The sequence below is a fragment of the Canis lupus genome, chromosome 5, assembly GCF_048164855.1.
Source record: "Canis lupus baileyi chromosome 5, mCanLup2.hap1, whole genome shotgun sequence".
NCBI classification, from domain to species: domain Eukaryota; kingdom Metazoa; phylum Chordata; class Mammalia; order Carnivora; family Canidae; genus Canis; species Canis lupus.
In genome coordinates, this window is record NC_132842.1 from 70,388,430 (window position 1) to 70,412,321 (window position 23,892).

The following is a 23,892-nucleotide window of genomic DNA, read 5'->3' on the forward strand; positions in this document are numbered from 1 at the left end:
TTTCACTTGTTTGTGAGATCCATCCATACTGTTGTGTAGTTGTGGATCACTGATTGTCACTGCCATAAAATATTTTGCCATTGATCTGAGTAGTTTCTACTATGAACAGTGCTTCTTCTGTGAACTTCCTAGCATGTCTTTCAGTGAACAGATACATATGCATATGGTGGGAAATGCCTAGTTCAAAGTAGGAGTAGAACAGTATACTGGGTTGTAGAGCATTAGCTATCACAGACACTGCTACCAGTTTTCTGTAGTGTGTTTACCAGTTACACTCCTGCCAAAAGCAGAGCCTAAGCACCCCAGCTGTCATGGCTTTTTCTTTGACCTTTACTATAATACACGGTACCTGCACAGAACAGGTACTCAGAAATGTTTGATCAAAGAGTGTCACCCTCGATCACTCTTTTTATCAAACTCAAACAATAATCTATACACACTGCAGTCCTAGCACATATCACACTTTATTGCCAATACATTCATGTTTCTTTTCTAGATTGTAAGCCCTTTCTACAAGATTTTACTTATATGTGTTTCCCCAGCACCTTAGCCCAAGGCTTGGCAACAGCATCAATAAATGTTTATTGAAATTTCTGTGCTCATGGGGCCCTGGGTGGCTCACTCAGTTGAGCGTCCTTCTCTTGGTTTTAGCTCAGGTCATGATTTCAGGGTCATGGCATCGAGCCCCTCACTGGGCTCCGAGGTCAGCAGGGAGTCTGCTTGATATTCTCTCCCTCTGCCCCTCCCTCCACTCATGCTCTTTTTTCTCTCTCTCAAATCTGTAAAGAAAAAAATTTCTGTGCTCTTGGCTCCAAGTATTTTTCCTTTACCTGAACCTTTTTTTTTTTTTTTAAGATTTTTAAATTTATTTATTTGAGCAAGAGAGAGAAACAGGTGCCCCCTTAGCTGAACCTCTTTAACTTTGAATTCTGACTTCATCTAAGCTTTTCCAACTACTTGCCAGGTCTCTATAGAGTCCAGCAGAAACAAATATTTTGTCAAAAAAGCCACATTACCCAGAGAAATGCAGGATGACAACACTGAAGCAGAACAAAGTACCCACCTCATGTTTTTTAGCTAACAGTTTCATAGGATACACTGGTTCGAGAGAAACAGAAAAGAACCAAGATAGTTCATATTCTGTTCCGGTCATTCTTCAGCTCACCCCATCTTCTCTAAAACGATCCCTACCACCACAAGCATTTTGTGTTCCCATAGCATTTTACTCACTGGTCATTTTTTTTTAAATATTTTATTTATTTATTCATGAGAGACACACAGAGAGAGGCAAAGACACAGAGGGAAAAGCAGGCTCCTCGCAGCCCATGTGGGACTCGATCCCCGGACCTAGGATCATGTCCTGAGCTGAAGGCAGACATACAACCACTGAGCCACCCAAGTATCCACTCTCTGATCATTTTGTTAGATTTGTTCACCTTCTGGCTCACCCTCTGTGCCATAAGCAGGCCTCCAAAGATAAAGTCTATGTCTGGGGCACCTGGGTGGCTAAGCTGGTTAGGTGTTCAGCTCAGGTTATGATCTAGGGGTCATGGAATCAAGCTGCACATCAGGTTCCACGCTCAATACAGCATCTGCTTGAGATTCTCCTTCTCCCTCTGCCCCCCACTCCCGCTCACACTCTCTTTCAAATCAATCTTAAAAAAATAATAATAATGTCTTCTTTTTTCTGTATATAAGCAGTAAGCACACTATCCAGCATACTACCAATCATATTCCACAGAATATGATGGAAAAATTCGTTTTTTTTTTTTTTAAATTCTATAAATTTATGTTTGTATGCTAATATTTAGGTCTAGGGCTACTGACTACTTAAAATGTGGTTAGTGTAACTGAAGAATTAGACTATTTAATTTTCATTTACATTTAAATAACCGTATGCAGCCATATGCAACTTAGTGGCCACCCAGTGGGACAGTACAGACAAGCATATGATTTAAGTCTTGAAAATGCTCCAATCCCCAGGTTTTGCCCAGCATAATCTTACTCAAATGACAAGGGGGTCAGCTGTCTGCTCTGCTAGTCAACAGTACTATACTGTACATTAAAAAATTTTTAGGAGGGTAAATCTCATGTTAGGTGTTCTCACTACAATAAAATAAATTAAAAAAACAGCAAGATCTTAGGGGTATAAATAGGACAAGTCACCAACTCCATGGCTTTCAGATGTCCTCATTTGTGGAGCTGAGTTTCAAATGGCTTAAATTGCAGTTTAAACAAACTCTCATTTTAATCCATTCCAATATTCTGTGGATTCTAACATATGACAAGCCAAATCATAATTCCCACCTAATACTTAACTCAACAAATGTATCACTTGCCTACCCCCTCCCTTTCTGTGCTCACTGCCTTGCTGGTTTAGGCTTCACTACTTTGTATCTAAATAGTAACAAATTTCCTCCTCCAATCCATCTGGCACACATAGTTGAATTAACCTTTCTTTTATTCAGTTCAACTACTTAAGTGGCAAGCACCAGGGCTGCTGATGAGTAAGTGAGTTGAAACAAAGTTCTTCTCAAGGAGCTTACAGTCTAGTAGTGGAGGGAGACATACACATGGCTAATTATGGTGGTGACCCATAAGCACTCTTCTAGGGGCACCTAGGTGGCTCAGTGGTTGAGGGTCTGCCTTTGGCTCAGGTCATGATCTCAGGGTCCTGGGATCAAGTTCCCCATCAGGCTCCCCACAGGGAGCCTACTTCTCCCTCTGCCTATGTCTCTGCCTCTCTCTCTGCATCTCTCATGAATAAATAAATAAAACCTTTTAAAAAACAAACAAAAACAAAACAAACAAAAACACTCTTCTAAAAGACTACTATGCTGGCTAAAACTACCTGGAAACTGCCTTTCCCTCCTTCCATCTACAGACTTCCTCTAATGCTCTGGGACTGAGGGGATGAAATGTATGACCGATATTGAGGGAAAATGAAAGGCAGTTGACATATTGTGGGTGGCTGGAGACAGCTCAAAGATACTGAGCATAACAGGGCAAGGTCAGAGATTAATCTGATCAGGAGCCTCTCCCCCTCAAGGGCTTTAAAAAAAAAGTTTGACTGAAAGTCAAAGTTCTCCACAATCTGCCCCAATATACCATTCAAGCCTTACGCTCTAGTACCTGGCTGCACCCTCCTCTTTCCTTAAATAAGACTCTGAAACATGCCCTGTGCTTTCCTGCTTCATGCCTTTCTTTAAATCATTTCTTCTGTCAGGAATACCATTTCTTCTCCTGATGTCTGACAAAATCTTACCCGTTCTTCTAGAACTAGTTTAAATGTCATCTCTCTTCTAGCCATCAGAGCCCAAAATCCATTCATCCTCTTCAAGCTAATTCCTAGAAACTTTTCTTTAACCTACTGTTAGCATTTAAGACATTTGCCTTATATTAAAGTGATTTGCACAATTATCTCACTACACTAGTCAGTAAGGCCCTTAGGCAAAAACCTTGGTATTGCCATTGTACCAAATGTAGAATATGAACCCCCAAAATATTTGTTGAATAAGTGAGTTAATGAAAGCACTAACAACTGCTACACATCAGGCACCCTGGGAGATAAGAAAGAGCTGTGTCCTCTGTTCTCCCAGGTCTTATAAAAAGAAAAGGAAAAAAAAAAAAAAAAAAAGAAAAGGAGTATTCATATGGGGAATATAAAAAATAGTGAAAGGGATTATAGGCGAAAGGAGAGACAATGAGTGGGAAAAATCAAAGAGGGTGACAGAACCTGAGAGACTCCTAACTCTGGGAAACGAACAAGGAGTAGCGGAAGGGGAGGTGGGTGGGGGGATGGGGTGACTAGGTGATGGGCACTGAGGGGGGCACTTGATGGGATGAGCACTGGGTGTTATTATATGTTGGCAAATTGAACAATAAAAAATATATACAAAGAAAAAAAGAAAAGGTGTGAAAATCACAGAAGAAAAACAAAGAGATCTTCTAAAACAATAACCATAAGTAGCTACCATCTATTAAGTTTCTACTATAGACTAGACACAAATCTGGCTCTTTACAAACAAGTCCATATTTAAATCATTCCATCATTTCTAAGATATAGGCATCATCTCCTCCAATGATAGTAAGAAGCTGAGGGTTAGAGAAGTGAGGGTGTCTGCTCAAGGTCAAACACTAGTTTGTAGCAGAACTAGAACTCTTTCTGATTTACATCTAACTCAAAACCTCACATCATTCTACTATATCATGCTCCTTTCCTGGATGCAGCTCTAGAAATAGTTTACAACAAAAGTTACTGTTTGGCCACTTGGTAATTACCAGAAATAGCCTCTACAGAGAGACCTGTAAAGCCCAAAATCAGGGAGCCCTTTCCCCTTCCTACTCTTATTTTAAGACAGAGAAGAAGTAGCTTTTTTATTTTACTTGTTTTACATTTTACCCCTACAAGGGTGACTTTGGGAAATTCCATTGCTTTTTAATGAGTCTGTATATAGCACAGGATTTCTTTGGAGCAGAAGTAATTTATTATAATGTAATCAGTAAATGCCAGACTTAAATAACATTACTGAGCTCTGAGTTATAAAACATTTCTACTACAAATGAAAAGTGTTTTGTCAATAATCAGACTTATAAACATGTCAATATTTAAGGATAAAACTACAGAAATATGGAAAAATCCTAAGTCACATGCAACAGCTAGAAGAATCATATAGTAAAAAGGGCACTAGCTTCAATGTCCTTAGTTCAGGTCCTTAACTCACTATAATTTCTCATTAACCACATGGAAATTTCTTATCACCAAGCATCAAGATAGAAACTAGGAATATAAAGACATCTGGCAGGCTTAGTCAGTGGAGCATGTGACTCTTGATCTTGGAGTTATGGGCTCGAGCCCCAAATGGAGTATGGAAATTACTTAAAAATAAAATCTTTTTTTTTTTTTTTAAGATTTATTTTAGAGAGAAAAAGAGGGAGTGAGCACATGGGGAGAGGCAGAGGCAGAAGGAGACAAGCAGATTCCTCCCTGAGTGGGAAGCTTGACACAAGGCTCAATCCCAGGACCCTGAGATCATGACCTGAGCCAAAATCAGAGTTAGATGCTCAACTGACTGAGCGACTCAGGCACCCAAAAATAAAATCTTAAAAAAAAAAAAGGAACAGAAAGAAACAAACTAAGTAACTAAGGGGGTACCTTGGGGGCTCAGCCAGTTAAGCATCTGTCTTTGGGTCAGGTCATGATCTCAGAATTCTGGGATCCAGCCCCACATCAGGCTTCTCTGCTCAGCAGTCTGCTTCTCCCTCTCCCTCTGTTCTCTCTCTCAAATAAATAAATAAAATCTTTAAAACAAACTAGGAATATAAAGTAAAATGGAGAGATAATATCCACTAGGAATCAGATACATAAATGTACATAAATTGCCTTGCATAATGCCTGGCACATAGTACGAAACCAATAAATATCAATTTCCTCCCTTTTGGGTAAAATTATTTTGCATCCACAGTGATTTTGCTTAGAATTCTATAAACAATAAGGTTTCCAAATTTTTCCTACCAAATCTGAAACATTTTTTTTTAATTAGTCAATAACTGCCACTGAGATCACCTGATTAGCATGAGATAAACAATGTGATATTTTAACATCAAAAGCAATACAATAAAGTCATGGTTAACCTGAAGGTAAATGTATGACTTTGCTTACGTTTTCTGAAACACTGGAAACAGTTCAGAAACCATTCAAGGAACCTTAGGGAACTAGGAACCCCTGACCAGAAATTACCAGCATACATTCAAGAAAGACTTTCAAAGAGATAGCAAATTCCTTGTATCACCAGACATTGGCCTACATGGATAGCAAATCCTCCATTCCTATGTGAAAGATCAGAAGAGCCAATGAAAGTAAAGATGTTATATTCAGAACACAGTTATCTGAAGATGCACTAAACCCCACTTGAGTGGCTTCTAGATCACTCTACCCTTCCACATGGTCTCTATCTTTTTGGAGCCCCTGTGCTAGGAGAGAGACAAGTAGCAGATGCTTCATGAGCTTGTTGGCTAACTGGTTAAAGGGCAAACAAAGAATAAGGGGAAGGAAACAAAACCACTGATGGAGCACTTCAATGCTTTGCATGTTAGCATTCAATCTTAGAACTCTATGCATATTCAAGGATCACCAGGGCTACAGAATTCATCAATATCACAGACTATAAATGGTAGAGTTCTTAGGTCAGCTTGATTCACTATAGCATTCTGTAGTTTGAGAAGTAGGATGGTAACCTTTCTAAACCTTTTACCTACTCAATGATAACGTTGTTGGGGTCAAGGTCTTTCCCAGTTCCTTGGTTGACGACTTTCATGGATAGGGATACTTTTATCCTATCATTTTTCATCTGTAAAAGACAAAAGCAAAGTCACCAAAAGCTAAGAGTACACCATTTGGACTTCTTGTCTAAAATTATCTAACTAAAGGGGCAGCCCGGGTGGCTCAACGGTTTAGCGCCGCCTCTGGCCCAGGGCCTGATCCTGGGGCCCCGGGATCGAGTCCCATGTCGGGCTCCCTGCATGGAGCCTGCTTCTCTCTCATGAATAAATAAATAAATAAAATATTTTTAAAAATAAAAATAAAACAAAACAAAATATAATAAAATAAAATATAAAATAAAATAAAATAATCTAACTAAGCATCAAATCTTTTATCATCATAACAAACACTGAACTCCTCTAATGGCTGAGGTCCTGTACTAGGAGCACTGGGGGTACTAATGAGCATTATAAATAGATCTTGTGGCAGAATAACTTTAGGAAATGGTTTTTTCTCATTCTTATCCCTCTGGGGAAGAAAGACAGAAATGATTGCTAAGAAATTCAAGGCCTATGGAGGTAACCAGGCAGAAAAAATAAGCTGTTTTTTCCAGATAAGTTCAGCATAATGATGAGTTCATAGATCCCTGAGCTCAGAATGCATTTCCCAAACATTCCAGACTAGAGTAGATCCCCTTTTAGATTTGGTGTAGAGTATTTTTATTGTGGTGGTTTTTGTTGTTGTTTTGTTGGGGTTTTTTTTTTTTTTTTTTTTTTTTTTGCTTTTTAAAAATTGTTATTTATTTTTTTAGTGCATTTTTAAACATGAAGGCAATTATTAGCCATGTTGGTCTTCTTTTGCTTCCTCCAGCACTTGACGCCCTTTCCCACTTCAGGATCTCTGCATGTTATTCTGCCTGGCTGGAATATGCTTATTCCAACTCTTCCATGACTGAAGCCTTTTCCTTTAGGTCTCTGCTAATACGTCATTTCTGCAGAGCCTGTTCCTGACCACTTTATCTAAATCTACCTCTGATACTGGCTTGAGACCATTACAACACTTACTATAATTTATAATTATTTTATATGTGTGCTTGCTCACTTTTATATTTGTCTCATCCTGTTATACTCTATGTAAGTTCCATAACAGCTGAGGTCACCTAGGTCTGGCCTCACTCTTACATCCTTCAGACTAGAACATGTTAAGCACTCAAGGATTAAAGAATAGTATCTCTTTCAGACCTATCTCCCCTGCCATTCTCTGATGGAAGAGCAGGCCTCAGTGTATAATCACATTTGTCCTGGAGGTCTACCTACATCTACAGCCCTTATGCACTCAAGTGAACTGCTGTTAACAGGGTCCTTCAGGCCTTTCTCACTTCCCTCACATTGTATGGTGCCAGGTATTAGGAACAATAACCGTAAACTCTGTGTCTTTTGTTTTGTTTTGTGTTGGTCCAAACTGAAGTGTACCCGGCAGCTATTCTTCGAAACTTATGGTAAAGACTAGTCCCATAAATTAAGTTTTCTTCTCTCTTTTTTTTTTTCCACCCCAGATTTGGATAAACTTCAGGGAGTTTCTATAAACATGTTCTATAAACATGTACTTATTGCAGCACACTTATTATAGTTTACACCACATCCTTTCTGAATTTACAGGACAGCTAGCCAGAAGGTTTCAATTCAGGACAGAATACAGTGGCAGGGTTTAAAAATAAGATCATCAGCCACAGTTAACAGCATACACACACTGGTCATTATAAAATACCAACACTGCCTTCTCCAGCCTTTCCTCAGTCTTTCTAACCACATGAAAGTTGCATAGAACCTTACCTCCCGGCCAATAAGCTTCACCCACACTTTGTCTCCAACATCCACTATCTCAGAGGGCTTATCCACACGACAGGATGACATGTGAGTTCGATGGACCAGACCTGAGCACAAGAAGAAATGAAATAAAGCACAGGGTGTATCTTGTATTTATAATTCTAAATAATGAGGTAAGGAGAAGATGGGACTTGAAGAGTCACTAAAAATGCCAATTTAAAAATTTTTTTTTAAATTTTTTTAAACTTTTATTTATTTATTTATTTATGATAGGCACACAGTGAGAGAGAGAGAGAGAGAGGCAGAGACACAGGCAGAGGGAGAAGCAGGCTCCATGCTCCGGGAGCCCGACGTGGGATTCGATCCCGGATATCCAGGACCGCGCCCTGGGCCAAAGGCAGGCGCCAAACCACTGCGCCACCCAGGGATCCCTAAAATTGTTAATTAAAACAATTTGAGATCACTTTTTGTACTTAACCAACATATATTTTTAAAAAAATTTTTTTTAATTTATTTTTTTTAAGATTTTTTATTTATTTATTCATGAGAGAATGAGAGAGAGGCAGAGACACAGGCAGAGGGAGAAGCAGGCTCCATGCAGGCGTCCCCCAACATATATTCTTTAAAAATAATGGCTAATGTTAGCAAACATGTGATACATGAACATCACTTACATTAGTAAAAACAGAAGTCAGTGAAAGTCTTTGAAAGCAAGGGTGTCAAAATGTTTATACCTTTGATACAATAATATTATTAGAAGTTTTCTAAAAGAAAAAAGTCAATAGAGGCAAAATCCAAAAACCTACGGGTATATAAAAATACCTGTAGTATTATAACCTACAAAGGTTTAGGGATGCCTGGGTGGCTCAGTGGTTAAGTGCCTGCTTTCAACTCAGGGTGTGATCCTGGAGTTCTGGGATCTAGTCCCACATGGGGCTCCCTGAATGGAGCCTGCTTCTCCCTCTGCCTGTGTCTCTGCCTCTGTGTGTGTGTGTCTCTCAAGAATAAAATCTTTAAAAAAAAAAAAAAAAAAAACTACAAAGGTTAAAAAAAACTATAAAGCAATCTAAAAGACCAATAATTGGAAAATTAGCTTGTAAACTATGGTAAACCAATCAAATGGAAGAGTAAGCAGTCAATTAAATTACAATTACAGCAAATAATTATGATAGATGTTTTTTTTTTTTTTTTTTTTTTTTTTTTTAAAGATTTTATTTATTTATTCATGATAGTCACAGAGTGAGAGAGAGAGGCAGAGACACAGGCAGAGGGAGAAGCAGGCTCCATGCACCGGGAGCCCGACGTGGGATTCGATCCCGGGTCTCCAGGATCGCGCCCTGGGCCAAAGGCAGGCGCTAAACCGCTGCGCCACCCAGGGATCCCTAATTATGATAGATGTTAAGTGAAAAAAAATCTAAACAAGGTGCCACTTTTTAATATATTAAATTAGCAAAATATTCAGAAAATAATGCCCATGGGTGAGAGTATAGTAAAATAAGAAATAGTGCCAGGACTAGTATAAAATTTTAGAAATCATTTAGCAATCACTATCAAGAGTGGCAAAAATACTTAATAAAATTAATTAAAAGTTAAATGATGGTTTAGTTATTAAATAACTTTAAAAAACATTTATAATAGATATCCTTTCCTGTCTGTCCCAAAGACTTTTCCTAGGAAACCACCTTCCCTACTTTTTTTTAACGGATCATTCTAGGTTTTTGTGAAAAAAATTACTTAAGTATTTATCAACATCACCTTCTACACATTCTAAAATAAATCCGGTCTTTCTATGTGATTTGGTTGAAGCTGAGGTAACCCCCAACTGTGGGCATATGACACATGCTTAATTAATCAAGATACTTCACCCCACTGAGTGATTAGCTAAATCAATTCATCTTTTTCAAAACATCTGTCAGGATTATCAATCACAAAAATTTACCAATGCCCATCTTTACCACCAGGTGGCAAGAGTTGGCCAGAGGTAAGAGACAAAGCCCTAAGGGTGCAATGTGAGCACCTGCTACAACCCTGAGGAAGCTAGATTTATCCTGCATCCCCCAGTGAGAATAGTCAAAACATTTCCTATGTTTCTGTCCCTTGGCACCAAGAATTCTGACTAATAATTAACTGGACCCATAGTCGCTTTTGGGTATCTGTTCTAAAGAAATAATCATATACACAGAAAAAGAAAAAGCTATATGCATCAGAAAGAGTGACGTATATAAAAATATTCACATATATAAAAATATTCAATGTATTTAATGGTCCATCAAAAACGATGCTCAGGGGTGCCTGCGTGGCTCAGTTAGTTAAGCATCTGCCTTCAGCTCAGGTCAAGATCCCAGGGTCCTGAGCTAGAGTCCCACGTCAGGCTGCCTGCTCAAGAGGAAGTCTGCTTCTCCCTCTCCTCCTCGCTCATGTAGACATTCTCAATCTTTGTCACTACCTGTGTCTCTCTGTCAAATAAATAAAATCTTTTAAAAACAACAACAAAAACGATGCTGGGGACACCTGGAGGGCTCAGTTGGTTAAGCACCTGCCTTCAGCTCAGATCATGATCTCAGGGTCCTGAAGTCCTGTGTGGGGCTCCCTGTACAGCAGGGAGTCTGCTTGCTCCCTTTCCCTTTGTCCCCTCCCTCCCCCTCTCCTGTTCTCTCTTGCTCACATTCTCTTTTTTTTTCTTTTTTAAAGATTTTACTTATTTATTCATGAAAGACACAGAAAGAGAGAGGCAGAGACACAGGTAGAGGGAGAAGCAGATTCAGAACTCGATTCTGGGACCCCAGGATCATGACCTGAGCCGAAGACAGACATGTTTAACCGCTGAGCCACCCAGGCTTCCGTTGCTCTCACTCTCAAATAAATAAAATTAAATTAAATTAAAAAAAATTTTTAAATGCTCAAGAGATTATGTAAAAATATGTCCATAATTCATCTTTAGTAAATATTTGACTGCCTACTCTGTCAAGCACTGAAGACACAGCATTTTCCCATGTAAATAACAAAAGTACAACACAAAATTGTATACAGTATAATTACAAATGCTTAAAAAAGACTTGAAAAATCAGAAAGAATGATCTAAAATGCTGTAACAATGGTTATACTAGGGTACAGTATTACACATGTTACTCTTTTTTTTTATTTCAAGTGTTTTAATAATAGAGAAAATTCTTTCTATTCTGGGGGAAATAAATACAATATATAATAATTTTTTTAGATTTTATTAGATTTTTTAATAAGAGATTTTTTAGATTTTATTTATTTATTTGAGAGAGAGCAGGAGCAGGGAGACCTGGGATTTGATCCCAGGACCCTGGGATCATGACCTGAGTCGAAGGCAAACACTTAACCACTGAGCCATCCAGGCACCCAGTTATTTTGAATGAACATAAACTAGGAATATAAACTAGAGAAAAAAATGACTAAGTCAAAGAGTTACATCTAAGATATATGTCCTCCCTTAAATTGTTTGGGAGAGGGGCATCTGGGTGGCTCAGTCAGTTAAGCATCTGCCTTCAGCTCAGGTCATGATTCCAGGGTCCTGGGATCGAGCCCCACGTTGGACTCTGCTGAGTGGGGAGCCTGCTTCTCCCTCTCCTTCTGCCTGCCACTCTCCCTCTTGTGCTCACTTGCACTCTCTGTCAAATAAATAAAATCTTTTTTAAAAAATTGCTTGGGGGAATTATTAGCCTATATTCTCTCACATGTGTGGATCCCCAAGGACATTGGCAGAGCCGGCACATATCTGTAATTAGAAGTATCTGCTCCCTGCTTGGAACTTCTATTGGAAGTCACTGCTTGCTCTGATCATGGTCACTGGGTCTCACATACCTACTTCACCTCATTCTGGAGGTTGACAGCCTATCTCTGTGAATAATTCTGGGGCCTCCAAAATGTGTTATATACCATCATATAACTTATGTTTTTAACTTTACACCATATTGCGTAATCTCCAAATTAGATAAAATGAAGCTGAGGTTTCCCCCTCAGGATGGTATAATGGGCAGAGCAGCCTAATTGGGAAGTCTGAAGAGGAAATTCAGATGCCCTAAAAGGGAAACCTTATACTTCGACATTTTGGGGTTGCAACTGTCCTCTCATTCTAAAATTCACTTCCTTCCTCTATTACTAGTGAAAGTTACAAAGGAAATTAATGTTGGGTGGCTTAGCTGTTGAGCATCTGCCTTCAGCTCAGGGTGTGATCCCGGTCCAGGGATCGAGTCCTGCATTGGGCTCCCTGAGAGGAGCCTCCTTCTCCCTCTGTGTCTCTGCCTCTGTGTCTCATGAATAAATAAATAAAATTTTTAAAAAATTTAAAAAAATTTTTAAAGTGAAGGAAATTAATGTTGGATCTACTAATACTTGAGATAATTTTTTTTCTTGAAACAGAGGTCTGTACCACAAATAAGGAAATAATATTTGTCCTCCCACCTGATCCCAAACTAGGATATTCTTTGGTCTGTGCACCATTCCTGACTCAACTCGCACTTATCAGTAATTAAAAATTGGAACTTTAAAATGATTGTGTACACCCCAGGTGGCTCAGCAGTTTAGGGCCACCTTCGGCCCAGGGCCTGATCCTGGAGACCTGGGATCGAGTCCCACGTCAGGCTCCCCACATGGAGCCTGCTTCTCCTTCTGACTGTGTCTCTGCCTCTCTCTCTCTCATGAATAAATAAGTAAATACATTTTTTTAAATTTAAAATGATCATATAGGGGCCCCTGGGTGGCTCAGTCAGTTAAGTGTCTGCCTTAGGCTCAGATCATGATCCTGGGGTCCTGGGACCAAGCCCAACATCAGACTCTCTGTTCATTGGGGAGTCTGCTTCTCCCTCCCTCCTTCTCTCTCTCGTCCCTCTTAAGTAAATAACATCCTTAAAAAAATAAAACAAAATAATCATGTGGCACATCTGAATGACAGACTCTTTAAACGTTTGCAAAAGTATGTTAAAAGATGGAGAAATGTTTAAGGTTCATTAAGTGTAAAAAGCTAAAAAATACATATATACAGAATATAAATTTCATCTCATTGTTAAATTTTATGTATGTATGACTTATAAAAAAAACATACCAAAATGTCAATAGCATCTATCTGTGTGGTAGTAGTAACACATAATTTTAGAGTTTTTCCCCTTATTTTTCTATAATATGCATGCAATATTTTTAATCACGAAAATATCTTGGGCAGCCCAGGTAGCTCAGTGGTTTAGCGCCACCTTCAGCCCAGGGCCTGATCCTGGAGCCTTGGGATGGAGTCCCATGTCAGGCTCCTTGCATGTAGCCTGCTTCTCCCTCTGCCTCTCTCTCTCTCTCTCTCTCTCTCTCTCTGTGTCTCATGAATAAATAAAATATTAAAAAAAAGAAAATATCTTAAAATAGAAAATGATATGTACACTATTATTAAAATAAAACTGTCTCATATGGACAGAAACCAAAGGGAATATAAAAATAGTTATGCTAGGGTGCAGGATTTTTTTTTTTTTTTAATTTTTATTTATTTATGATAGTCACACAGAGAGAAAGAGAGAGAGGCAGAGACACAGGCAGAGGGAGAAGCAGGCTCCATGCACCGGGAGCCCGATGTGGGATTCGATCCCGGGTCTCCAGGATCACGCCCTGGGCCAAAGGCAGGCGCCAAACCGCTGCGCCACCCAGGGATCCTGGGTGCAGGATTTTTATAATTGAGACATTAGTGGCTTATTATCCAAAGACCTTAGTTTACAGCTTCCCTTGTTCCCTTAAACAAGAGAAATTGGTCTAGCCCTCAGTCTTGAAGGCAAATGTCAGGTGAGGAGTTGGGTATTTAAGTCCATAGCTCAGAGGAGGTGTATGAACTGAAGATACAAATATATGTAGGAGTCTGCAGCACGTAGATGTAAATTTATGTACTAAAATATACTACCTAGATTGTCAATTTAGAGATTGGTACAGGAACAGACACATTTTGCCAATTTATTAATTTACAACCGAGGATATACTTTTTGCTTTTATTCCCAGTCCTTACCTAATAGTTAAACTACCCACTGTTCCCAGTATCAAATAACTAAAAAATTGGATAAGTGATCAGAAATTGCTTCAAAAAACAATCAGAACAAAATGGATGGGGTGCCTGGGTGGTTCAGTCGGTTGAGTGTCTGCCTTTGGCTCAAGCTGTGGTCCCAGGGTCCGGGGATCAAACTCCCAGAGCTTCACAAATGGGTACTCTGCTCAGTGGGAAGCCTGATTGTCCCTATCTCTCTGCCGTTACCCAGTCCTCATGAGTGCACATGCTTTCTCTAACAACAAAAAAAAAAACTCTAAAAAAAAAAAAAAAAGTCTCTGAAAAATAAAAAATAAGGGGTACCCGGATGGCTCAGTGGTTGAACACCTGCCTTTGGCTCAGGTCGTGATCCTAGGGTCCTGGGATCGAGTCCCACGTCGGGCTCCCATAGGGAACCTGCTTCTCCCTCTGCCTCTGTCTCTGCCTCTCTCTGTCCCTCATGAATAAATAAAATCTTTTTAAAAATAAAATAAAATAATAAATAAAAAGAACATAATGGAGACAGATGTTTTAAGATAGGTTTCCAGTCTACAAGTTTAATGGACTATCACTTCCTCATAAAAGAATCCATCTCTCTCTAGTTCCTAGCATCAGATTCATTTCTTCCTAAATAAGGCAAGACAAACACCACCAACTTCAGATTCTCAGGCTTTCTTTTATTGTGATCCAGGCTGACACCAACCCCCATCACCATTCATGTAATCTCCTCTAGACAGAATGACACAATTAGATTTCAGTTTCCTAAATTATAATTTCACTCCAATCCTTTTTCTCTGGAATCACACCCAAATTATCTTGTCACCATCTTGAGTGCTCTCATCTCTTTAGTCACAGATTTATAGGCAATTACCTGATATATTTCTGTCTATGGCTATCCCATACACTGTATGGAGAATTCATCACCAGTTTCATTCTCAGAAGACAGTCTATATTCTTGGGAGGTATTTCACTGCTACCTACATAAACCACCCATAGTTGGATTAAGTGGATATGGTAGAGGGCACCAAATACCACACTTGAGGCACACTCTGTGCTGAATACCTCACTAAATATAGTACGTCTACCCATTCCTTTAACCCTCATATCAACCCTGTGACATAGGGTCACATGAGGAAATACTATAAAGTTAAATATATTGTCCAAGATCACAAAGCTGATACAGAACTACAATTCAAATAGGAGTCTGTCGCATCTTCTACAACATATTTATACATTTCCATTTTTTATTATTGATCTGTGTTATCTTTTCAATTAAAAAAAAGAAAGATGGTCTCATCTACAAGTAGTAAAAACACATCTAATTCTGCTCCAGCATAAGCTTCAAAATGAACAGGAACAATGAAAATGTTTTGCTTGTCTGTCTATGTGCTACTCAGAGAAGTCTGTGCCTGGATTTCTGACATAAAGCCATAAATGCCCAAAGGGCATATCAAGTCCATCAACACGTTCAGTAAACCCAACATGACACTTAAACAGGCTGAATCCCATCTGAGTGACTGCTGGTAAAAGAAGAAAAGAAATTTTGACAACTTGGAAAGAGCCAGCATCTCAGTCACTATATATAAAAAACAAACAGAGATAGTGTATTACTGTTCTCTTAAAAGTATTCTCCTGTGATCCCCGGGTGGCTCAGTGGTTTAGAGCCTGCCTCCGGCCCAGGGCGTGATCCTGAAGTCCCAGACTCAGCCTGAGTGCCACATCAGGCTCCCTGCATGGATCCTGTTTCTCCCTCTGCCTTTGTCTCTGACTCTCTCTCTGTGTCTCTCATGAATAAAATCTTAAAAAAAAAAAAAAAATATTCTCCCAAATGTGTTGTTCAACCTTAATTTCTTTTACAACTTCCACTGACTATAAAGGAAAGAAGTAAAAATTACAAACCATTAGAGGACAGCTGCAGCCCCAAACTGTCAAAATAAAAGGTCTCCTTTATATTTGGGGGATCTGAATTCCCTTTCTAGAATTTTTTTTTTTAAAAACTATTTATTTATTCATGAGTGACACAGAGAGAAGGCAGAGACATAGGCAGAGGGAGAAGCAGGTTACCTGCAGGGAGCCTGATGTGGGACTCGATCCAGGAACTCTGGCATCACACCCTGAGCCAAAGGCAGACACTCAACCGCTGAGCCATCCAGGCATCCCCCCTTTCTAGAATTTTCAAATAAGTTATCCCCAATCAGTGGTGTATGACAATAATGTAAACCCACAAGTTAAAGTGGGCTTTAACTTCATCTTGCTGGGATTATGCATTCATTCAAATAGTTACTAAATATCCACAATATTATAAGTAAAAAAGGATTTAAGGACAAATAAGACATGATCCTGCCAGTCAAGAAACTCTAATATATGCACCTCATTCCCATTTCACAGATAAAAAAAACTAAGGCTCAAGTCCAAAGCAACTGGAAGTCAACAGCCAAATAAACGGTAGAGCTGGGACTAGAATTTATTCATTTAACAAAAGGTATTGAATACCCACTCTTCCTCAGTTACTGTTCTGGGCCCTACATTTCACAGCTTAGTGGATAACTGTAATCTCACTTATATTATTACACTACATTGTAATTTGTTCATATCTCTAGACTATGAAAAATCTGAGAGCAGGGCCTATGTTTTCTTACCTCTGTGCTCCCACCTAACATAGTGACCAGATAATAGAACTCAATAATTATTTGCTTAACTAACTTCATTGCTAAAAATATTAGAGCCTCAGGGTACCTGGATGGCTCAGTTGGTTAAGCATCTGACTTTGATCTCAGCTCAGGTCTTGATCTCAGGGTTGTAAATTCGAGCCCCATGTTAGGCCTACTTAAAAATAAAAAGGTAAAAAATAATTGAGCTTCTACCATAAACAAGACACTTTAAAAGTATAACACTGAACACTCTCTTTCATGTGCTGGTAGGGGAAAGGACAGTAGAGAAAAAAAAAGAATTTCATAAGAAGGTGCACTGACACTATGATAGTCACTAGCTACGTTGTTAAGTTTATATTTAAAATAAAGTTAAAAGTCAGGGATCCCTGGGTGGCGCAGCGGTTTAGCGCCTGCCTTTGGCCCAGGGCGCGATCCTGGAGACCCGGGATCGAATCCCACGTCGGGCTCCCGGTGCATGGAGCCTGCTTCTCCCTCTGCCTATGTCTCTGCCTCTCTCTCTCTCTCTCTCTGTGACTATCATAAATAAATAAAAATTAAAAAATAAATAAATAAAATAAAATAAAGTTAAAAGTCAGTGGCTACACTATGGGGCAGTGCAGATGTGCTATAATACACAAATATATTTGGTCTTTGTCCCTGGTTCCTACATAGTCTGCATAGAACTCCTACAATTCTTGGAATCTCTCCAGTGATAGGAAAATCTTTCGTTATTTATAAGACCCTTCTGATCACACCAGAGTTTGTGCCAATGAGGTGATTTCGGGTAGGCACACTGGAATTTGTGCCAATGAGGTGATTTCGGGTAGGCCCCCTAGATGTTTCTGGATGGGGCAAGTCTCCAAAAGATTAAATGATGAGAAGGTTGGAACCTTCAGCCCTACTGGTCTCCAGGAAAGGGGGAGGAACTGGAGATCAAGCTCTATAAAAACTCCTTTAACGATGAGTTTCAGAGAGCTTCCAGGTTAGTGAACACATCAGCTTGCTGGGAGGGTGGCGTGCCAGAGAAGACATACAAGCTCAGAGTACATCCCCCACCCATACCTTGCTGTTCTAACAAATTATCAAACTTGAGGAGGGGGGCGTGGGAACTCTTGCTGTATAGCCCACCAGTCAGAAGTATAGATGGCTCAGGACTTATGAGTGGCATCTGAAATAGGGGCAGTCTTGTGAGTCTGAGCCTGATACTCCAGGTAGATAGGGTCAGAACTGAATTAAGACACCTGCCATTGGAATCTGGAGAACTGCTTAGCGTCAGAAAACACATTGGAACAGATACAGAGCATCTCCATCATCACAGACAGTTCTATTAGGCACCACTATGAGATGGGGAAAAAAATCCAGATTTGAGTACTAGGAAGGGGTCGTCTTTTTTTTTTTTTTTTTTTTTTAAGATTTTATTTATTTATTCATGAGAGACAGAGAGAGAGAGGCAGAGACACAGGCAGAGGGAGAAGAAGCAGGCCCCACGCAGGGAGCCCGATGTGGGACTTGATCCCGGGACCCCAGGATCAGGCCCTGGGCCAAAGACAGACACTAAACTGCTGAGCCACCCAGGGATCCCTAGGAAGGGGTCTTCAATTCAGTAGTGGTAAAAATTCTGAGAATAGAAAGCTGAGAAAAACAACTCAAGTTAGTCTTCCTTCCTGAGTCAGAATGTTAAAATCTGGAGACCAGAATTTCTTATAGCTCAGTCCTTTTGGCATGGGACTTAATGGTCTCCCAATTTCGAGAGCAGAGAAGCTAAAATGTAACTGCTCGAGTTATGCAGTAAACCCACAGAAAAGCCCAGGATTAGAGAGTTCCCACCTAATTACTTGGCTTCCTGAGCTCTCCCTCTGAGGCTTGTCTCACCAGCTGTCAGACTAACAGATCACTTGTAAGCAGGCAGCCACAATCAGAGGCATCCCCTGACAGGGCATGGACACGAATGAGTTGAGGACTGACTGCTGGGAGGTGGTAGGCCTTTCATCTCTACATAGTCCCCAAAGTGCCGCATAAATGCTCAAGTAAGGATGGGACTTTTCAGGTACTGGGAGCTATGGTGAGTACACTACCAAGAAAATCTGTCTTCAGACCAAAAGAGGTACATTCCTGTAGGGACCAGGATGAGTTCCCTCTCATTAAATCCCAGACAACACAAAATGAGAAACTTTATTATAGATTGCTGACTGCTAGCTTGGAAACCACTGTGAGCCCTTTCTAATTCCAAGATGCAATTTGTGGCACAGTAGTCTCCAAGGTTAGAAGCATGGCTTTATTATCCAAAGATCAGCTGTTGGACTTTTTTTTAAAGAAAAAGAAAAATTCTGTTTGGGGGTGTCAGGGTGGCTCAGTCTGTTAAGCATCTGCCTTCAGCTCAGTTCATGATCCCAGGGTCCTGGAGTGGAGCCACACTGAGCTCCTGGCTCAGCGGAGAGCCTGTTTTTCCCTCCCCCTCTGCCTCTCTCCCAGCCTGTGCTATTTCTCTGTCTCTCTCAAATAAACAAATAAATAAGAAAAAAATCTATTTTAAAAAACTTCACAAAGGAAAAGTCCCTTTTCTGCGTCCATGGCTCCTCTAACAAACTGAACCCTCCAGAGGTGACCACTGTCAACGGTTCATTGAGTATGCTTCCAGCCTTTCTTCTAAACATATGCAATAATTCAAAAACCATGCAAATATACACATGCTTTAAAATGTAGGCAGGGAGGGGACACCTGGGTGGCTCCGCAGTTGAGCGCCTGCCTTTGGCCCAGGGCATGATCCTGGAGTCCCGAGATCGAGTCCCACATTGGGCTCCCTGCATGGAGCCTGCTTCTCCCTCTGCCTATGTCTCTGCCTCTGTCACTGTGTCTCTCATGAATAAATAAATTTTTTAAAAAAATAAAGTAAAATGTAGGCAGGGAGGGTCATGTTATTCAAACTGCTACAACATGCTTTTTCATCCTATCTTGGACATCTTTCCATTTCAGTAAGTTGGGATGTACTCATTTCATCAATTCTAAGACGTACTTTCCCACCCTCACTTTACCATCTCTAAAATCAGAAGGCTTCTTAGAACCAGCACTATCTTACAACAGCTTTCAGTCAGACATCAGTGATGGGGAGTTGTATCAAAACTTTCCACAGATCCTTTCTGGTAAAATGAAGAAGGCACCAGCATCAAAGTAACATGCTTCTTGGGCAGCCTGGGTGGCTCAGCGGTTTAGCGCCACCTTCAGCCCAGGGCGTGATCCTGGAGTCCCAGGATGGAGTACCATGTCAGGCTCCCTGCATAGAACCGGTTTTTCCTTCTGTCTTTGTCTCTGCCTCTCGCTCTCTGTGTGTCTCTCACGAATAAACAAATAAAATCTTAAAAAAAAAAAAAAAAGGTTAATATGCTTCTTTATCATCTGCACAGTACACTGCAAAAATGTACATAATTTAACTAAATCTATGCTACAAACTAAATCCCCTAAAGGACTGCTGGATTAAAGGGAAGCACATTAAAATGTGAATAGGCATTGCCAAAATCTATAACAATTTATGCTTTCAACAGTAAGTAAAACTATTTTTGGAAATACCCATTTCCAAAATTGGGTATTAATAGCAATTTTTTTAAAGTTTTTATTTAAATTCCAGTTAGTTAACATACAGTGTAAAAGCAGTGTTTTTAATATTTGCCAGTCTCAAAAATCTTATGAGTGTTTTAAATCACTTTATTTTTTTTTAAGATTTCATTTGAGAGCGTGAATGGGGGGGGGGGGGAACAGAGAGAGAGAGACCGTGCACAAGCTTGGGGACAGGAGGCAGAGAGTGAAGCAGATTCTCCACTGAGTATGGACCCCTGATGTGGGGCTCGATCCCAGGACCCTGGGATCATGACCTGAGCCGAAGGCAGGTGCTTAACTGACTAAGCCACTCAGGCACTCCTTAAATCACTTTTTTTTTTTAAGATTTTATTTATTTATTCACAAGAGACACAGAAAGAGAGAGGCAGAGACATAGGCAGAGAGAGAAGCAGGCTCCTCGCAGGGAGCCCCATGTGGGACTCGATCTCGGGACTCCAGGATCACACACAGACCCAAAAGCAGATGCTCAACCACTGAGCCACCCAGGTACCCTTAAATCACTTTTAAAAACTATTTTGAGGGGTGCCTGGGTAGCTCAGTCAGTGAGGAGTCAGGTGCTACCTCTGGGCAGTTAGCGTCAAAATTGAATTGAACTGTAGGATACCCAGCTGATGTCAGAGAATCCAAGAGATTTGGAGAACTGGTTAATTACTTGCCACATTTTGCAATGGCTCTAACAACTGCAGAACTGACGCATGCCACAGAATGGCAGACCTTCAAACATGCTGAATGAAAGAAGCCTGTCACAAAGGACCACATGTTGTGTAACTCCACTTAATACGAAATGTCCAGATGAGGCAAACATAGAAAGACAGAAAGTAGACTAGTTGCTGCCTGAGGCTTGGGCAGGCAAGAAGATAATTTGGAGTGACTGCTAATAGGTACAGTTTCTTTTTGGGGTGATGAAAATGTTCTTGCATTAGATTATAGTGATGGTTATACAAAAAAAGAAAAAAATCACTGAACTGTACATTTGGGTGAAATGTATGGTACACGAATTACTTCTCAATAAAACTGCCAAAAAAGGGGGGGGGGGTATTACACAAAAGGAATCATAAGATATATAACCTTTTGGGATTAGCTTTTCTCACTCAACATAATTCTCTGGAGACTGAACCAGATTGTTGTGTACATCCATGCTTCATTCTCATTCCTTTTTATTGCTGAGTAGTATTACATTACATAGACATGTCAGTTTGTTAGTTTTATTTAAATTTTTTTTTTAATTTTTAACTTTTAAAAAATATTTTATTTATTTGACAAAGAGAGTACAAGATTGCACAAGCAGAGGGAGCATCAGAGGGAAAGGAAGAAACAGGCTCCCCATTGAGCCTGATGCAGGGCTCGATCCCAGGACCCCAGTATCATGACCCAAACTGAAGGCAGATGCTTAACCAACGGAGGCACCCAGATGCCCCTCTCTTTATTTTTTAGAAAGATGTATTTCCTTTAGAGATAGAGTGCATGAGAGAGCACACACATGGGGAGGAGTGGCAGGGGGAAAGTGAGAGAGAATCCCAAGCAGGCTCCACCTTGAGCACAGAGCCAGACCCAAGGGCTTAATCCCACCACCCTGAGATCATGACCTGAACCAAAACCAAAAGTCAGAGCTTAACCGAATGAGCCACCAGGCATCCCCTAGGTTAGTTTTATTTTGTTTTTTCCCCTTAGTTTTAAATCAATCTGGAGAATGAGTATCTCTTAAGATATTTATCAATGAATTGCTATTCTTTCTCCTGTGAATTCTTTCCATCTTCTTAGCCCCTTCTCCTACTTTCCCTTTTTTTATTAGTCTTTGGTCATGTGTCCCACAAATTCTTTCTTCCAACTAAACTTTGTGATTTTTTGAAATAAAGTTTTTTTACTTTTATGCAGTAAAATATTCTATATTTTTCTAATAATACCCTTGTAGTTACATTTTTTATATTAAAATCTTCAATAAATCTTTAACTTATTATAGCACAAGGAATTAGCAAGTTGAGTTTCTGGATCTACTAGCACTGTGATATGGTAGAAAGCCCACTGGACTAAGAATCAGGACGCTCAGGTTCTAGACCTAGCTGTGCCATTACCTAGCTGTGCCATTACCTAGCTAAATCGCTATGAGCAGGCCACCAGTCTATGGAACTTGTCCTTTCTACTTAACACAATTATTTTAAGAAACAAATAAGATTATAGATATGAAAGGATTCTCAAAAAATAATCAACAAATGCTTATCAGTTTAAAAAGAAAAATTAAAACATGATATGCAGAATATATTCATATTGGTTACAACACTATTCCCATTTTATGTGCCATATACTAGAAAATTCACAGTGTCAGTGTCAAAGAGGAAATAGCTTGCCCTATCCCAAATCCTAAGACCAAAGAAGCCAAGTGCCTTGCCTAGGGCCACAGGTAAAATTTAGGCAAGAGCTGGTTCCAGAAGTGAACCCAAGTAGCTATGCCCAGCCCCCCACCAAATCAGAGAGCACCATTCTTCTGAGTTAGGACGTACGAAAACATGGACTGTCATCACCTGCCTATATTCATATCTCTATGCTAAAGACAAAAACAAAACTACTGTTTGAAAAATAGAATCTATAATCAGGATGTGGTAGGGGGTAACAGAGACAGTGGAACGGGAGGGCTGAATTTCAAATGATAGGCTCCCACCTTGCTTCCGACAGCCAGGGATTTTGATGAAGGCTCCATAGTCTGTAACCATAGCAACCTACAAAGACAAAGAAAAAAAGGAATCAATGCCACACAAATGAGAATCTCTCTTCCATAGCATTTAACCTAGCCTCTCCGAATTTCTACTTACACTGCCTGCTGCAAAGCTGCCTAAAAGTTATGTTCTGTCAAATATTCTGTTCTTTTTGAAATTTAGACTGGCAGGTATGTGTGAACACATTAAAAATACTGGTGAGAGTGGAGTGTTGTCAGATGGTATGACAAGATCTAGAAATGTCCAAATCCCACACCTACTAAAATTCCCAAAGGAGATATTTGAAGAAAAGGAACACACAGCAGAAAATCTTGTAATAATGCTACATTTTCTTTTAGATGGAACTGAAGCCCCCAATCCCAATACAGAGAACTTTAATAATTCGGGATGGATTATATAGGACATCCCTTTTTCCTAAATTTCAAGTCAAAACAGACCATATAGGCTGCTCTATTTAACTCCAAACCAGTCTTGGGTTTTATAAGACAACTGCAGAAAAAGCTAATATGTAGACATCTGACAGAACCTAAAAAGATATAATTAGAAAAAGAGCTGTCCCAGAGTCTTTTGTGGAGTTGACCTAGGATGGAGAAGTTAAAAGCTTAATGGGTCGATTTAATAGGTAATAGTAATGAAAGGCCTGGAACCTCTGCCAGATAAATCATTATCCTAAATTCTATCTCTACCTCCCATCCATCCTCTAGCCCACCCACCAACCTGGACTAGAATTAAAATTTTTGCTACATCCTGTATTTATCATTAAATTCATTATTATTTATAAAGTATTCAATACAATCTTATAAACTTTATT

The 23,892-nt window shown here is 39.7% G+C and overlaps 1 protein-coding gene across 8 annotated transcripts in view; it reads right to left on the bottom strand.

The window, feature by feature from the left end:
* ZCCHC17 (zinc finger CCHC-type containing 17) overlaps positions 1-23,892 on the bottom strand; it is a 63,293-nt gene that overhangs the window by 21,740 nt on the left and 17,661 nt on the right. For all 8 annotated transcript variants that reach the window (XM_072827391.1, XM_072827390.1, XM_072827393.1 and 5 more), the window contains 3 exons: positions 23,027-23,084; positions 8,095-8,195; positions 6,259-6,350 (listed from right to left, as the gene is read on the bottom strand). In XM_072827391.1, the coding sequence (XP_072683492.1) occupies positions 6,259-6,350; positions 8,095-8,195; positions 23,027-23,084 (251 nt within the window). The remainder of the gene's footprint in view (positions 1-6,258; positions 6,351-8,094; positions 8,196-23,026; positions 23,085-23,892) is intronic.